Source organism: Lycium barbarum, chromosome 8 (assembly GCF_019175385.1).
Source record: "Lycium barbarum isolate Lr01 chromosome 8, ASM1917538v2, whole genome shotgun sequence".
Classification (NCBI taxonomy): domain Eukaryota; kingdom Viridiplantae; phylum Streptophyta; class Magnoliopsida; order Solanales; family Solanaceae; genus Lycium; species Lycium barbarum.
This window is the reverse complement of record NC_083344.1, coordinates 126,879,572-126,898,170: the sequence shown is the minus strand read 5'-3', so window position 1 is coordinate 126,898,170 and position 18,599 is coordinate 126,879,572. Positions and strand designations below refer to the sequence as shown.

The 18,599-nt window shown below is 38.7% G+C and overlaps 1 protein-coding gene across 3 annotated transcripts; it reads left to right on the top strand.

Moving 5' to 3' along the window:
• The first annotated feature begins 12,841 nt into the window (after positions 1-12,841).
• On the top strand, positions 12,842-18,220 carry LOC132607234 (nuclear transcription factor Y subunit A-10-like). Of its 3 annotated transcripts, none has more exons than XM_060321116.1 (5): positions 12,842-12,957; positions 13,743-13,912; positions 16,514-16,626; positions 16,993-17,064; positions 17,361-18,220. In XM_060321116.1, exons 2-5 carry the CDS (start codon positions 13,804-13,806, stop codon positions 17,775-17,777), a joined length of 711 nt encoding a protein of 236 aa, XP_060177099.1. In that variant the 5' UTR covers positions 12,842-12,957; positions 13,743-13,803; the 3' UTR covers positions 17,778-18,220. The 3 variants fall into 3 exon arrangements, with proteins under 3 accessions (XP_060177099.1, XP_060177097.1, XP_060177098.1); XM_060321114.1 differs by having other exon boundaries at positions 16,927-17,064; XM_060321115.1 differs by having other exon boundaries at positions 12,927-12,994; positions 16,927-17,064.
• The last annotated feature ends 379 nt before the right edge of the window (positions 18,221-18,599 follow it).

Genomic DNA, 18,599 nt, shown 5'->3' with positions numbered 1-18,599 from the left:
TACGTGCCAGTATATGGGTAAGTCTAGTGAAGACCCGCATAAGCACTTGATGCAGTTCGTGGAGTTGAGCGAGAATTTCCAATATAGAGATGTTCCCGATGATTATGTGAATCTGTCCTTATTTCCATTCTCACTTATTGGTGAAGCGAGGGAATGGTTGACGAATCTACCTGCCGGTTCTATCACTTCTTGGGAAATATTATCAAATAAGTTTATCGACAGATTCTTCTCACCCAAGAAGACAAAGGAGTTGCGGGGAAGAATTGCTAACTTCACTCAGAGAGATTCCGAATCTCTACCATACGCTTGGGAAAGGTATAAGGGCTATCTGCGAGATTGCCCCCATCACATACAGCCAAAGGAGATCATTGGCAACTATTTCATAAAGGGTCTTAACCATGAATCAAGGGCCCTACTGAATGCGTCAGCTCAAGGTCAGATATTAAACAAAACATATGAAGAGATGGAAGATCTCCTTGAGATGATGTCTGAGGGTCATCATGAGTATAACGAGACTAGCAGGGCATTACCACAAAAGGCTGCTGGAGTTCTTAAAGTTGATGATGTTGCAGCCATTCGGGCTGATATAGGTACTCTTACTAATGTGATGTTGAGGGTGTTTCCTCAAGCTCAACAGATTCAACCAGTTCAGCACATTCAGCAGGCAGCATGTGTAGGTTGCGGTGAACCTCATGATTACAACAATTGTCCATTGAATCCAGAGTCTGTCTATTTTGTGGGGCAGCAGAATCGCGGTATTGGCAATCGGGGAAACTATTATGGGAATAATTACAACACTCCCTTTGGAAAGCAGGATTTCCACAAGCCGAACAATCATCAACAACCTCAAGCTCAGCCAGCTAGCAATTTAGAGGAAATGATGAATCAGCTCATAGCTCAAAATCAGAAAATTCAGAGTGAGATGCAGAAATCGATTCACGAGCTTGAGCGTCAGATGGGGCAGATGGCTCTTATGCAGAATGTCAGACCTCCGGGTGCTCTTCCGAGTGATACTGAAAAGAATCCAAAAGAATGCAAAGCAGTCACCTTGAGAAATGGTAGAGAGCTAGAGGAAATGCCACCGAAAAAGAAGAACACAGCAGAGGCAGAGCTTATCCCGGCTAAGCGAGCTGAACCAAAGCAAACAGTCACAGAGCATCATGTAGAGGAAGTGGTGCGACCACCCCCTCCCTTTCCACAGCGACTTCAGAAACAGAAAGCGGATTCGGCTTGCAGAAAATTCTTTGAACTCTTAAAACAGGTACACATCAACATACCTTTGGTGGAGCTTCTGCAAGAAGTCCCAAAATATATTAAAGATGTGGTCGCGAACAAACGGCGTTGGACAGAGTTTGAGACAGTTGCACTTACTGAGGAGTGCAGTTCTAGAGTGAGGAGTAAAATCCCGCCAAAGTTGAAAGATCCGGGCAGCTTCACAATTTCGATTACGATTGGCAACATTGAGGTTGGGCTAGCATTGTGTGATTTGGGTGCTAGTATTAATCTGATGCCCACCTCTGTGTTCCGGACGTTGGGTTTGGGAGAGCCTAGGCCAACCACTATTACTTTGCAGTTGGCTGATCGCTTTCTTGGTTATCCTGATGGTATTATTGAGGACGTTCTTGTGAAGGTAGGCCCATTTATTCTGCCAGTTGATTTTGTGATACTTGATTATGAGGCAGATAAGAGTGTTCCTCTGATCATGGGGAGAGGCTTCTTGGCTACTGTTGATGCTGTGATCCGAGTGAGAGATGGAAAGATGTCCATGACAGTTAATGGGCAAGAGGCGACTTTCGATGTGTTTAAAGCCACCAGACTTCCAGCCCATTATGAGGAATTGAAGATGATTTCGGTGGTGGAACCTGAGCTCACAAATGCCGAATTGGATCACTTCCTAGCCTCGCGAGACCCTTTGGAGACAGCTTTGGTGTATGGGGAAGATCTGATGATTGATGCTGAAGTGGAGGAGTGTCTTAGCATTCTTGACACTTCATGTGCGTATCTACGAGCACATATACCGTTTGAGGAGCTAGACAGACCAGAGTCATGGAAGAAGCCGAAACCGTCTATTGAAGAGGCGCCCGTTCTTGAGTTGAAACCATTGCCTCCTCACCTTCGCTATGCTTTCTTGGGTAGTGGAGACACATTGCCCGTAATCCTCTCTGCTTATTTGAATGATGTGCAGGTGGAACGTGTATTGCGAGTGCTAAGAGATCGAATCCGAGCCCTTGGGTGGTCGATAACTGATATTCGGGGTATTAGTAGCTCGTTTTGCATGCACAAAATTTTATTGGAGGAAGGCAGCAAACCCAGTATTGAGTGTCAGAGGTGACTGAACCGATCATGAAGGAGGTGGTAATGAAAGAGGTAATCAAGTGGCTTGACAGCTGCATTATTTATCCTATCTCGGACAGCAATTAGGTGAGTCCTGTACAATGTGTCTCGAAGAAAGGGGGCATAACTGTGGTGGAAAATGAGAAAATGAATTGGTGCCCCAACGAACTATCACGGGCTGGAGGATATGCATCGACTATCGCAAGTTGAACAACGCCACCAGAAAAGATCATTTCCCTTTACCCTTCATGGATCAGATGCTCGACAGATTGGCTGGGCATGATAATTATTGCTTTTTGGATGGTTATTCGGGTTACAACCAGATCATGATCGCGCCCGAGGATCAGGAAAAGACCACATTCACATGTCCATATGACACGTTTGCATTCCGGAGGATGCCTTTCGATTTGTGCAATGCTCCAGGTACCTTCCAGCGATGCATGATGGCTATCTTCACCGATATGGTGGAAAATTATGTAGAGCTATTTATGGATGACTTCTCTGTCTTTGGAGATTCCTTTGATGACTGTTTGAACCATCTGGATGCTGTGTTAGTGCGCTGTGAAGAAACAAACTTGGTACTCAACTGGGAAAAATGCCATTTCATGGTTCGAGAGGGAATTGTTCTTGGGCACAAGATATCGGGTAAAGGAATAGAAGTCTACAAGGCGAAGATTGAAGCAATTGAAAGATTGCCACCACCCGTTTCAGTTCGGGGAGTGCGCAGTTTTCTTGGGCATGCTGGCTTCTACCGACGGTTCATCAAAGATTTCTCTAAGGTTGCTAACCCACTGTGCAAGCTTTTAGAGAAGGATGTGAAGTTTGTGTTCAATGAAGCCTGTCTGACGGCTTTTGAGGAGCTGAAATGAAAGTTGGTGTCTGCTCCTATTATCGTAGCACCCGATTGGTCTCTACCATTTATTCTAATGTGTGATGCAAGTGATTTTGCTGTGGGCGCTGTCCTTGGTTAGAAAAAGGAAAAAATCTTTCACCCTATTTATTATGCCAGCAAAACACTTGATGCAGCCCAGATGAACTATACTGTCACAGAAAAAGAGTTATTGGCGATTGTCTACGCCTTTGACAAATTCCGATCATACCTGGTGGGCACGAGGCGATTGTTTACACTGATCACACGACAGTTCGTTACTTGTTTGCAAAGAAGGATGCAAAGCCAAGGCTTATTCGTTGGGTGCTGCTGCTTCAAGAGTTCGACATCGAGATTTTAGATCGAAAGGGCACAGAAAATCAGGTGGTAGATCACTTATCGAGGTTAGAAGATCGGGAACATGTTGATGAAGCAGTGGGGATTAATGAGACTTTTCCGGACGAACAACTTTTTGCTCTTAAATCAGCTGAGGTGCCATGGTATGCAGACATGGTGAACTTTATAGTGAGTGAGATTTACCCCACTGGCGCTAATCACGAGAAGAAGAAGCGGATTCTGCATGACAGTCGTTTCTATGTGTGGGATGAGCCCTATCTTTACCGGGTTGGCACAGATCAGTTAATCAGAAGATGTGTTCCAGAGGAAGAGGTCCCAGTGATTCTTGAGAAGTGTCATTCATCACCCTATGGAGGACATCATGCTGGGGACAGAACAGCTGCCAAGGTACTTCAGTCCGGATTCTACTGGCCAACTCTGTTCAAAGACGCTCATGAATTTGTGCGGGCATGTGATAGCTGCCAGAGAACCGGAAATATTTCCAAGCGTCATGAAATGCCTTTGAAAGGCATCTTGGAAATCGAGTTGTTTGATGTGTGGGGTATTGACTTCATGGGGCCCTTTATACCATCCAAGGGAAATAAATACATATTGGTGGCTGTAGACTATGTTTCGAAGTGGGTGGAGGCCATTGCACTTCCCACCAATGATGCTAGTGTGGTGGCGCGATTTCTGAAAAAGAACATTTTTACGAGGTTTGGGACCCCGCGGGCCATCATCAGTGATCAAGGTACGCATTTCTGCAATCGGCTCTTTGATAAATTGCTGCTCAAGTATGGGGTGAAACATAAGATAGCGACTGCTTATACTGTGAGTGTTAGTAGAAAAGATTGGTCATTGAAGCTTGATGACGCTCTGTGGGCATACAGAACAGCTTACAAAACACCGATTGGTACATCCCCTTATAAGCTCGTTTTTGGAAAGGCATGTCATCTACCAGTCAAGCTTGAGCATAGAGCATATTGGGCGATCAAGAAGCTGAATCTCGACATGGTTCAAGCTGGAGAGAAGAGACTGTTGCAGCTGCACAAGTTGGAGGAATTTCGCTATCATGCTTATGAAAATGCGAAAATGTATAAGGAGCGCACCAAAAGAATTCATGACAGGCGCATCCAATCTCGTGACTTTGAGCCTAGGCAGTTAGTATTGTTGTATAACTCCAGGCTGAAGATTTTCGGTGGAAAGCTGAAGAGCAAATGGTCCGGACCATTCGAGGTAGTTCGCGTGACTGCACATGGTGCTGTCGATCTTAAAAGACCCCACTCAGATGAGACATTCTTGGTGAACGGACAGAGAGTGAAGCATTACTACGGGGAGGCCACTGACTGCGCCAAGACCACCATCGATCTAGAAGAGGCTTGAGGAGAGCCTGCGTCGTGCCGCGACGTTAAATCAGGCGCTACTCGGGAGGTAACCCGTGTGTAAAAAAAAAAAAAAGTGTCGTGCCACGACCCTAACTAAGGCGCTTGATGGGAGGCAACCCAACTATTTGTAAGATATAAGTCACGTTTGTTCATGTTGCAGGAATTGAGCGGAAACGAAGAAAACAGACAATGTGCCCAGTGATTCACGCAATAGACCCGCGATGCGGTCAAATCGCGCATCACAAACTCAGAAATGCCCAGTGATTTGCGCGATCGACCCGCGATGCGGGCAGATCGCGTGGAGTTCTGCAGCTTCGAGCGATCGACCCGCGATGCGGACTGATCGCGCGAGTTGACCCGATTTGTAAATTTCTTTTCCGTAATATAGGGTATACACGACCCCCTCTCCTCACTTTCATTACACAACAATCCCCAACTCTTCCCATTCCCTCTAATTCGAAAAAAATATCCACCCCCCCATTCCCTCTCTCACACAAACAACTTCAAGTTGTAATCCATCCCACATCAACACCACAAGGTAAGTGTCATCTTCTCTATTTTCTCTCTCATTGTCATTGTGTTGGTATGTGTAAAGTAGGGATATGGGTATGGGCGAATTGTGGGCGGGGATTGGTATTGCTTGTGTAATAGGTGTGAATGTGGATAGAATGTGACTTCTATTGCATAAAGGAGGGTTCTCCAACCCCCCATTGTTACTCAAAGTTAAGGGACGATGTTACGCCCACAAGGTGTTCGATAGAAGTCATGAACCAAGTTTTTGTGAAATTGTGAAGTCTTGAGTAGCAATGGAACATTAACCGAGCCTAAGAACCCTTTTGATAGTCATCTCACCATCAAATTCGAATTGTGAGGGAGGATTGGAAAATAGTGATTCCTGTTTCGTCCTAAGCAACATGACAATCGCGTACTTTGTTTTTGTTTGCTAGGTCTTGTAGGAGTAGTTAACTTCTTTTGATTTTTCTTTTTGCAATATAGTTTGAAGTAAGTGTGGGGTCGTTTCACGACCCCGTCATGACTAACCTAAACCTCTCGTTTGGTAATGCGTTGTTTCGCAGGCAAAATGGTTCACGGCAAATCCAAGGGCAAAGTTGTCGCCTCCTCCTCCCAAGGTACAAAACGAGGGCTAGCACAAAACCCGCCCAAAGAGAAAAAGGGGCAAACATCCGGTAAAGGCAAGCATCCCGCGGTTGTTATTCCTCCAGCAACTAAAAGGACAACCAACCCCCGTCTCTCGGGGGAAGGAGCAGAGTGGTACGCGGGGTTTGACACCTCGAAAGGGTACTACCATGAGCAGGCAATCAGTCGAGCCCCTTTGAAGAGGAATTTTCGGGATATCCACGACCGTATAGTTGCCATGGGATGGACATCTGTATTCGAACAACCGGGGCATGTAAACATCGATTTGGTCATGGAACTTTATGCTAGCATACCAACCCGTCTGCCTCGAGAGTCTGTGCACTTTCAGAAAAATTGGGTGCCATTAACGGCATCAACCTTGTGCGGGGCAATCGGAGTCCCGGATGTGCCTGTCGAGCCCTTACTAGAGTTCATCAAAAGGCCGGATTATCGGGCTATCCGGGAAACGCTGTGTGGAGCCAACTCAAAAGCTCAATGGGCACGTTATTCAGGACCTATGCGGAAGCACCGAAGTATGAGCATGAGCAACTTTTGTAGAGAGGCCCGAGTGTGGCTGTGCCTCCTAAATGCGAGAATAATGCCACTTGATCACTTTTCGGAGGTACAACGGGAGAGAGTGTGCATTGTGTACTTCCTGATGACAGGGCAACCCGTAAACATAGGGTATTGGATGCTACAGGAAATCCGTCGAGTGCGGGCTGGGAAGTCGAAAAGGCTAAGTTATGGGAACACTCTCACTTCCTACCTAATGCGGCTCGACGGTGAGTTAGCGTACTCTACGGATATAGTACTTGAGGCGCCCAATGAACCGCTTGATATCTCCAATGTCATGGCCCCAGCAAGCGTATCCGGACATCACTTGACCCCGGCGAAGGAGAGGTCTGCCCAGTCAACCGTACTAGCTCAGCTGTACTCGGGGATGATGGTTGCGAGTGAGCACTTTAATATTGATCTCACCAGGGTCTTTATTGATAACCCACACACTCCACATTCTCGGGCGTTGGTGGGAGAGCTATCTCAGTTACCTGCGGATGAGGACGAGAACTCGGCTGATCGAGTAATGGCCGCATTCGAAGAGGAGGAGGAGGAAGAGTCGCTGATACAAGGCGACGACAATGAGGATGAAGAGGACGCCGAGCCAGATGAGGGCGCGGCCGATGATGAGGACTTCCTTGATGAGGACGACTAGGCCCTAGTGGGCCCCAGGGAGTATTTCTTACCTCGCTTGTGCTTTATTTGTTTTCAAATTTACATGCATTGATGGCAGTGCATACCTTTAAGTGTGGAGTGGGGAAATACGTCCCTGGTTTGTAACACCATGTTTTGAGGTTGCGGATGATGACTAGAATGCCGTAGGATTTTTATTTTATTTTATAGGATTTCTTTTTAGTTTCGCATCTTAGTGTGTAAAAAAAAAAATGTTGGAAAAATTTCAAAAAAAGATTTTATTTTCTTTATTTTTTCTTTGTTAACTTCTTAAGCCCCTCATTAGTAGGCATTCATCATCCACCCCCTTTGGTTTTCTTATGGCCTCGGTTCTTTCCCGAGGGGGGGCCTTTGAACCGGGCGTAGGTAGATTTTTTTTTAGTCATAGGAAGGGCTGTTCCTGATGACGGGTGGATGACAACCTGCTTGAGGGAAAATCAGTCCGTAGGCTAGGTACATTCAAATGCTAAGTGCACGGGATAGGTAAAGTTTTGGCATATGAACGACCTTGAAATGTTTTATGAAAGCATGCCGTGAAATTGTATTACTTTTCTTGGAAACGCTTGAAAATGGTTTTTGTGTTGACTCGTATGACCCACTTGGCATTGTTGATTTCCATTTTGTTTGATTGTTCGAGGGACAACCGGAGCCTTCTTGCGTTGATTATGTGCCATGTGTGAGTAAGGTTTCGTTTTTTAATCTATGTTTGGTATTGACATCTAGAACTTGCCCTGTGTGTGCACAAAGCGAAATGAAGTTGGGTGAGCCTAGAAAGTGATAGAGGCGTTTCTTTGACCAGTCACTAAAAATCCTCAAAAGTTATCCTACCAGCGTGCAAATAACACCCTAGTTAACCCCGTTGAGCCGTTAGCTTTTTCTTTGATAGCAGTTAATTAGCCTTACCCCTTCGTTTTACAGCACTTAATGTTTGATCCAAAACACTCCTAAAAGCACTTTAATCAATTTACATGCATAATGGGAGTTGGGAGGCGAAATGGTTGTTAACTGTAATCTAGGAAGACAATGGGAGCACCGAGTGAACAGAACTAATTCACGTGTTAGTTGGGAATGGATCGGAAAAAAAAAAAACAGAAAGAGAAAACAAAGAAATCTGAAAAAAAAAAGTAGCGAAAAAAAAAGGTTTCCCTTCTAACTTGGGTGATTTTAAAAGAAAAGAAAAAAAGAATGGTGCTTAAACAAAGAAAATGGGGTGGATTGGGAGAAATTTAAAGGTTGGTTGATGATTGAATAAGGACTAATAAAGAAAGCGTGCAAGAATGACGAATGTATAATGTATTAAAGTGCTTAGGGAGGTTAGTCACTATTATCCAAATAATCCCTACCCGTCCCGTAGCCTACATTACAACCCTCGAAGTCCTAGTTGATTCTAGGATCGTCTTACTTGTATTAGTAGAGTGGTTACACTACGGGCAAGCATATGTCGTACATTACATGTGATGTTCTTTGCGAGAATGAGTGCATTTATTGATTTCAGGTCCATTGATTTAAACATGTATTTCTTGATGAGATATGGACCACTTTGTTGAGGTGAGGGCTCATAATTAGCAATAGAATGGTGAAGTGTTGATTTCTCGATCATAAGGTTACCTATATGCGTTAATGTGGTGTTGTTGAGTCAACTGTTTTGAAATTCGAAATGTTTTCGTTGAAAAGAAGTACTTGGTGCTGAAAATGAGTTTTGTTTTTAAACCTTTGGCATGACTTTCGCAATCTGGGTCGCTGTTTTGTTTTGAAAATCTCTCTTCAAGAGTTAGCCATTCTAGCCGAATTCTGTTGCAGACCTGTTTGAATGAGTGAGCTAGAAGTGTAGTCTGATGTTGGTTTGTGTTTGCCCGAGGGCGAGCAAAGTCTAAGTGGGGGGTGGTGATATTTGGCGCAAATATCATGTTTTGTGTCGTATTACAACTTCTTCTTATGACTTTTATCGCTTGATTCATGACGTAACCGTCGTATTTGAACTTATGTCGTTATATTTCATGTGTATAGGTACGATGACGACAAACGATGGAAACTGTGCTGGAAATGATTGGAATTCGTAGCATATGTCGATTGGCTGAGGTGACGAGTCGAAGACCGCAAAGGACGAACTAAAAGGAGAGCTAATCAACTGAAGGGACCTCGCTTTCCTTCCGCATCGCGGAAGGATCGCGAGAAGCTTCAAAACTTCAGGCTATCGATCCGCATCCCGTGAAGAAAGCGGAACAACCAAACTCAGTCATCAGATTCCGCGATCGATCCGCATCGCGGGCTAAAGGCGAGAAGCTGCAGAACATCGCGCGATCCTTCCGCGATGCGGAAGGAAAGCGGGACTCTGCGGATGTTTTCCCGATTAGACTAGGATTTGGACTCCTTATTTATTATTTTTTTTACCCTAGCCTATATATACACGTTTTTATAGCTGAGAACGGTATTCTGGGATTATTCAAGGATTTGTAAGCCACCGTTCTCCTTTTTATCTCTCTAGGTTATTTTATTTTTCATCTTTTTTTTCAACCCTAGTATTCATGGCTTCTTTTGTCTATGATCGAACCATGAGTAGATAAATCTCCTAATTCTAGGGTTGCGGCGAAAGACTTGAAAGTTGATTTGATGACAGTTATTATCTATTGATTTTCCATATTGTGGGTTGCTTATTTATTCTTGGTTTTAATTGTTTGATTATCTGGCCAATAGTTAGACACTATCTGTGGTGCGTGAATTGAACTTGAGAAAGGGAATTCACGTACGTAATAAGAATAAATAGAGTTTGTTCGATTTAATCGTTTCGTTACTGAGGATAGAGATATACCCTTTAGCCCTATTAGTTGAATACGGAGAAATAAAGGCGTTCTTGTTACATCTAATGACCATAGAGATATAGGCATTAAAGTAACATCTACAGGCTTGTGAGTAGTTCGAGAGAATATCATAAAACATAATTAACCCGTCAACTAGTAACCCCGGAAATAAAATAGGTGGAATTGCCTGAAGATCAACTGGATTGTCGAAAGCCATAACCCTAGATCTTTCTCTCATCTGAAAATTCTTACAGTCCTTGTCCACATATTCCCAGTCACAAAAACACCCATTAGAAATTGTTTACTTTTCAGTTTTAGTTTAGTACAACAAACAATCTTGATTTTCACTTTCTTGAATAGTTTTATTCGAATTTGAATTAGTTCAACAGTAGAATCTAAGTCTCTGTGGGATCGATATCTGGACTTAACAGTCTATATTACTTGTACGACCACGTATACTTGCATGTGCGTTTGGGAGCAACAATTATATATCTCAAGCTCTGGACCATTTTGCAGTTCTTGAAGGTTACTCCTTGTTTCTGGGGTGAAAGTTAATCTAACGTTCCTATTTTTTTTGTTGTTGCTGAAGTAATGATCAAAAGAATTTGGATTCCTTCTTGGCATACAATTCATGCTTTTAAGTTTTAACCCCAAATAGAACTGTACTTAGATTTAGATGTTTTCAACAACAAAATAAAGAAAACAGCATAATTTTAATTGATATCCGAAACGTATTAATCCATATTATTTAAATTTGCATTGAGTAGGATTCATTCATTGAAGAAGCGCTTCGATCTTATCGTGAATTTTTCCATTTCAAGGTTCGAAGTAAGACTTCGAATTAAGGGCAAAAAGATTATATCTATCTCAGGACATTCATGAGTGATGCATAAAAGTTATAATCACTAATGATCATGTAGAAATGCTAGAAATGCTAAACATCCACCAACCAATTATAATAGTGGGGGCCAATTGTAAATATCTTGCCAAGTGTAAAAACAGAAAAAGAACCACCTCAATTATGTAAAAGCCCTAGTCACCCCCCACCCAAGCATTCCATTGGCACTTTATAAACAGTTGCAATGCATTTTATTGCCAGAAGGTATTAGGAGGAAATAAGATCGGGTTTTTCAGATTTTTTATGTGTTTTTTTTAGGATTTTTTATGTGTAAAAATAAAAATCTCTTGTAAAAGGATCATAATTTTTTTTTTTTTTTTTTTTAAATTTAGCTGCCTAAAACCCACTTCTCCCTTGGGGAGGGAAAGCTCCCAATCAGAAAATTAATTATATATATATATTTAGGAGTCGAGCTTGAAATGTCTAGTTAAAGATAAAAAGATCTTATATTCATTCAACCATAACTCTCGATAAAAATGCAAATAGTTACTAGCTATACAAGATTATAGATGCTATCCTCTTTCCATGCACCCACTAATAGCAGTAAAATTTACCACTTTCTTGGGTTCCTTTTCTTGCCCTTAACTTTTTTTTTTAAAAAAATTAAGAATATCAAACATGTTCATCATAATTCAGAAAGGTACGAATACTAAAAGCATATGACAGAGGTGTCAATATGGGTTGGCTCAGCCCAACCCAACCCAGCTTTAAAGGGCTAAAGAATTAAATGGGTTAGAACGGGTTGACCCTTTTAATTGAAGGACCTATAAAATGGCAGCCCAACCCAGCCCTAAGCGGGCCGCGGGTTAGGACGGGCCAGCCCTTTAAGTTTTTTCGTCTTCCGAAATAACATTTTCTAAGTGATTTTTGGTACAATTTGAACATGAAACTTATGCAATATGAAATAGAATCTTCTACCACACCATTCTTAAGCAAAATCATATCATAGAAGAAAAACAATTAAGAGAACAAATATAAATTATTATTTTTGATCACTAATTCAGATCACGTTCAAAAGAAATTAAACATAATATAAATTCTAAGACTAAAAAGTATTACTTTATTTTCTAATTTACTACTTAGTAGTAAGTACATTCTTTTTTAATCATTACTTTTATCTTTTTGTTTAATTTACTTATATATATTTTTTAAATTAATTAATTTATTATTCTTTTCTGGCCTCAAAGGCTGGCCTCAGCCCAACCCTTGAGGCCGGTGGGCCAAGAGAGGCTGGACTTTTGAGCCTCACTTCTATATGGGCCAAAGAAATCCTAGCCCAACCCTACTTAAATGAAGGGTTGGGTTGGGCCGGCCTCGCGGGCCAAGCCCATATTGACAGCTAATACATGCATTAGTGACGGAGATTCTCTTATTGCGTCATCCAATACTATTTCGTAAAAAAATTCCTTGCTAATGTGTAATTAGTAACATTGTTTTAGAAAATAGTATTGCAATGTAAGAGCTTAACATAACGTGAATATAAATCTAATTAATGCGGATAGAGATTAATATGATGAAAGAAAAAGTAGCATTAAATTAAAACTCAAAAAATAAATGAGATTAACTTAATCAAATTGTCTTTTTGAATTAGTTATATTTTTTTAAAGGGCAAAGACAAGATGGTCCGGAGGGAGTGCAAACTCCATTCTTACAACTGCAAATGGGGTTTATATAAGTACTAATTAACAGATAATTCTAAACTCTACGAACTTAATCATCTCAAAAACAAAAAAGTATTGCCCTAGATAACTTGAAAACTATACACCTAAACACATAGATATTCTAAAAGACGTGTGAATAACGTGATTAATTAATGACACTAACGGGCGACCAAAAGGACAAAGATTAATTAGGAAAAGAACCATGTGGGGTTTAAGAATAACTAAGTTTTCTTATGAAGCCTTTAGGCTATATTTCATAGGACACTTCTATCTATTTGCCCATCTCTCTCTCTCTCTTTCTGTTTCCTAGCAAGTAAGGTTCCTCTTAATTCTCATACAATTACTACTGTGTATGTGTATCTCACTCTTCTCTTCTTCTTGCTAGTTTCTCATTTTTTTCTTCTTTTTTTTGCCAAAAAATACTACTATGTAGTTAAATCTATATATAGCTGATTTATTCCTCTCTTTTTTCTAGTTTTCTGCAACTTCTGGTTCATGATGTGCAGTGAAGCTCTTGTTTGTTTTCAAGTATATATCTTTTATATCTGCTAACTTTGTCCGATCCATATCTGATTAATGGTCTTAGTTATGTTCATGCTCTTAGAATTTTTATGTGGCGACTCATAATTTTATTTTAATTTCTCAATATGTTCTTTTTTCTAATTTCTTTTTCTTACAATAATTATCTTGTTATTTTGGACTATATATCTTAACTAGTATTTCTTTTGTTCTTTTCTCTAAGAATTCATTCTGTAGTTTCTTTAATTTGTTGAACACTAAGATTTAAAAGTGTGGGCGAAAACTTAATTAATAGTGGCGAAGACAGAAATTTAGTTAGAGATATTCAAGATTTAATATATATCTACCAATAATTTTTGACATATACACATAGTACAATTTTCTGGTAAGGGGGTATTCAACTGACTATTCTTCATTCTATGTGCATGGCTCCACCAACCAACATAGAAGAGTGGGTTTAATTACAATATTTTCTCTGTGTGTATAATGGTTGGTGAAGTTAAGTGTGAAAAAATGTTACCTTATTTGATGCCCAATTTAGTGGGAACTTATGAATTACTATTTGTTATTGAATTGCAGGAATTTGTTTGAGGATATCAAAGAAAGGTGTTATTAATTGGTTTAAAGTGCATATCTATATATGACCATGATATTTACCAAAGGGAGAGGAGTTGTCCAAAATCCCTATGCAACTTCATTGTCCACTACTGCACCTTGGTGGGACACTACTGAATTCAATATTTCCTCTGGTAATTATTATATTACAAAAGTTTAAAATTATCAATTAATGTTCATCTTATAATTTACATGTAATTATGTTTAAAGTGACATGATTATGCTTTTGTTTTACACTGGTAGTGCGTAGAACTTGAAATCTTTTTGCACTATTTTGATTTCGTATGGTAAAGACGTGCATAGTTATATTCTAACAAGTTTAGTATTGCAATGTAAGAGCTCTACTCTGAAGAACAAGGGCATATGATATGAAAGTTGCGATCTTGTTGTCCTTTCTTTAAGTTTACGGGCTTGAATGAATAAAGAGTACATATGATATGAAAGTGCAGATCCTATTGTCAACACCTTTAAGGTGTAACGATATTTTTAAGCGAAAATTACATACGGTGCCTACTTAAGACTCTTTATTACGAAATATATAGATAATTTTCTTTATTTACAAAACATAACGATATATGACGAAACATGATGGATTTTCATATATTTTTCGTTTTTTTATTTTTTTTTCCCAAAAAATATATTTTTTTAAAATAATTTATATATATATATATATTTTATTTTTTTTATGTTGCTCAAAGGCTTAAAAAATTACCTCAAATTTTTGTGTATGAAAGCTGTATGAAAAATGTATGAAATGTGTATGCGTGAGCGAAATTTTTAATATAATTTTCATACACAAAATTGTGAGCGAAAACTTTAAGCCTTGAATATTGTATGAAAGTTGTTACAATATTGTTGCAGTTGTATTAATTTTCCAGAAACCTAATATGAACTTTATGTACGAAAAATTTGAATGAAATTCTAAGTCTTGAGCGAGATATACACATTTCATACCATTCTCATACATAAAATTTTGAGCGTAATGTTTAGGCCTTGATCGAGATATACACATTTCATACCTTCTTCATACATAAATTTTGAGCGAACTTTTTAAGCCTTGAGCAAGATATACACATTTCATACACCAAAATTTAACCGACTATTTTAAGTCTTGAATGTTGTATCAAAGTTGTATACAATGTTGTTGTAGTTGTATTAATTTTACAGAAATCTAACATGAACTTTATACATGAAAATGTGAGCGAAATTTTAAGATTTGAGCGAGATACAAATTTCATACACACAATTTCGAGCGAATTTTTTAAGCCTTGAACGAGATATACACTTCATACCGTTTTCATACATTAAATTTTGAGCAAACTTTTTAAGTCTTGAGCGAGATATACATATTTCATACATAATTTTTGAGCAAAAAAAAATAAATAAATAAAAAAAAAAATTAAAAAAAAACTTTTTTTTTTTTAAAAGCATGTTTTGTATAGGGTTTGTAATGTTATGTTTTGTAAAATATAAAACTATCGTCACGCTTTGTAAATATTTCTCCTTAAGATGTATATATAAGCAATTGTCCCTGTTTTTAATGGTATGAGACTTTTTGAGAAAAGTCGTACGGGTTTGGCCCAAAATAAATAATAATATACCATCTTAAGAGTATTTTTTAGACTGTCTTATCCAACACCAAAGGAAGATCGAGAAGAGATTAAAGGGAATGGTTGAAATTTCATTGAGCTACTTAAGGCTCAGATTGTGTCATTCTCACTAACGATAAATTCGAACTCAAACTTCTCCTAGACAACTGTTGAAGATCATAACTCATAAGCAATTTTACATCAAAGCTGGAGAATATGCAATATTGCTGCTGCTTCTTTTTCATTTAATTTCTATTGAGCTATAGAATGTGAACCAGAGTCTTCTTACTCTCTCATTTTTCCTAAGGTCAACTATCTTACAAGCAGGGGCGGCTCAACAAAGTTACTAGCCTAAAGTCAAACCTAGATAGGAGGACTTTAATATAATTTTTTAAAATTTTTTTTTTTGGTTGTTGTTATTTTTTTTTTTTCACTTTTTGGAATCCAAAGTAACTAATGATCTTTTGATAATCAATTTTTTCTAATAATTCTTTATTGAAATAACTTGAAAACTTCTTTCGACACATATTACTGTTACATGAATTGATAACATTTTTCTATAAGCAATATCAACATTTGAAAAAAATATCAAGTCTTTTTATCTCATTGAGTGTATCAATTGAAATATTATCTTCTATTTTTACTATATTTCTTAACACTTTTACTTCCAAAAATTAGTCTAATTCATTAATATCTGAATGGCTATTATGTTTTAAAGTTCTTTTCAGGCTAAGGCGATCTTCTTTTAATTAGAATTGTCCAAATAAATTTCTCATCACCTAGTGATCTCAAATTGTTACCACTAAGTAAAAAATTGATTTTTTTTTTCATATGCTTTAAATTGTTTAAATTAATTTTAAAAATTTCTTTTCTTTTTATTAAAAATCATATTTTTTAACTTTAAAGACTATTTTTAAAAAAAAAAAAAAAGTAGTTCATAAACTTTCAAAAAGGGGTCCCAAAAAAAGTGGGGCCTAAAGCAAGGGCTTTGGCTGCTCTAACCAAGAACAGGCCCAGGGTACAAGTTTCAACTTTCCTTGTTTTGATTTCCTAAAAGGATACCTTCTATATTGATTTAACTAACCAATTGGAGTGATGCTTTTATATGGCATTTTCACTAAACTCTTATTTACACTACTTATGCAGACTATCAATCATGTGATTCCAAATCTTCAGAAAAGCTTTCAAATGCTGTTTCTGTGCAACCATATAATATGGACTATCAAGGACACTTTGAGCTAGGATTTGCTCAGCCCCTGGTAAATTATTTTGGATTTAACTTATATACATTATATTGTTAGAGGAAAAAAACATTTTACACTATTACTGCGTTTTAACTTGTTGCAGTACGTAACCTACTTTATTATTTAGGTTATTAATTTCAATTATTATGAAGGACTACATGTAGTTATTTTTTAGTCATCTCTTTTCTGTGGAAGTTTCCTATATTCTGACCTCTCTTATCCATTAGCAGTATTGTCTAAGATTCTTTTTAACTAAACGATACAGAAAATAAAATACTCATAACAGACTTTCTATATATTCTCAAAATTTTGAAGGGCCGGATTATGCTACCATTGAATTTGACGTCTGATGAAGGTCCAATATTTGTCAATGCCAAGCAGTATCATGGTATACTTAGGCGTCGAAAGTTTCGTGCAAAGGAAATGGAGAATAAACTGCTTAAACCACGCAAGGTAAAATTCTTGTTTCGACTAAATAGTTATGAATGACATTGACTCATGGCGTTTTCATGTTAGTAATGTGCTCTATCCCGATAAGAGAATAAGTATTAGCATTCTCTTTCTCTAGATTTGATATGATGCTAAGTTTAGATACTAGTAGTTACTAGACGAGGCATAAAAGCATATAACTAAAATGTGTTTCACGAAGAGATTACTTCCGGCTAGCTAGCTTTTTTTCTCATACCCAGATTTCCTTTTTTGTTTCTCACTTTGGTTGCTTAATTTTTCCGATGGTTTAATGGTTACAGCCGTTCTTGCACCTCTCACGCCATCTCCATGCCATGCGTCGACCTAGGGGAGGTGGTGGCCGCTTCTTGAACACGAGGAAGACGAACGGAAGTACCAATGATGATACGAATGGTACAACCAAGACTAGTAACAGGAAATCTCAACCCACTAGATCACAAAATTCTGAAGTTCTACAGTCTGACTCGGATCATATAGGCAATTTTAACTCGCCAAAGGAAACAACTAGCAGAATGTCATGTAATTCATCAGAGGTCACTAGCTTGTACTCCAGGGGAAATTTTGATACTTTTCCAATTCAGAATCCTAGGCCCTCTGTTGAGACATTTCTTGATATGATGAATACTGGCCATGATATTCTCATGGCCAGTAAGTGGGGTTCTGCAGTAGCAGACAGCTGCTGCAACCTCAAAATTTGATAACTTCTCGTCCTTACTACAACCAAATGGAGGTCTTTGACCGCGATTTGGTTGATAGAATAGGCAGATCATCCTTGGCTATCGACAGGCAGTTCATCCTTGGCTTATCCGCATTAAGATGTTGCCTCTATCATTCCATTGCTCACAAGCTACGTGGATGTTCCGAGGGGCTAAATCCTTAGTGCACTTTAATTATAGCAATAGTAAGATGTATGTCCTAAAGTTAAATAAGTTCATGAAGGTCCAAATTATCAGGTTTGTGATGATGTGTATGTGTTGGTTTGTAAAAATTTAGACTTGTAGTATGATTTGGTATTTGGTGTGTTTGAGACTGGACTTGTACTTAGATGGAAGTGAAGTATTTATGATATAATATTTTGGACATAAGTTTGTAAAATATATGCCATGTGATTCATTACTTCTATATCATTTCGTTGTTGTTACCTTCCCCATATTGCACTTTCAGAAACATTCTTGTCAAATCTTGTGAATCTTTTTATCGACTAGCCAATAACTCATTCAGGGTTACCTTCTTATAGGTTCTTCATTGCCTTTTTTGTTTCTTTTATTTGTTCATCAGCCAATTCCCTCCCCTCATTTGTGTGTGTCTGTGTGTCCTTGCCAGATATGTCTGAATTTTGAACAAAACCCAATCATGCTAATGTAATCCTGAACACTGTTGCCTAAATCTCAAGGGAGAATTGTTACAAAAACGCGTCTCAATTACAACCAACCTCCCTCTCCCCCGTCTATTTATTTACAACTAATCCTTACTTATTTTGTTCTACAAATGCTAACTAAATAGCACTATGAGATGTAACA

What these genes read in the sequence shown, in the direction of transcription:
- LOC132607234 (XM_060321114.1), top strand. Translation starts at nt 13,804, where the DNA reads ATGACCATGATATTTACCAAAGGGAGAGGAGTTGTCCAAAATCCCTAT. An exon ending in TGAATTCAATATTTCCTCTG is followed by an intron (nt 13,913 to 16,513) that starts GTAATTATTATA and finishes CTACTTATGCAG; the next exon opens with ACTATCAATCATGTGATTCC. An exon ending in TAGGATTTGCTCAGCCCCTG is followed by an intron (nt 16,627 to 16,926) that starts GTAAATTATTTT and finishes AAAATTTTGAAG; the next exon opens with GGCCGGATTATGCTACCATT.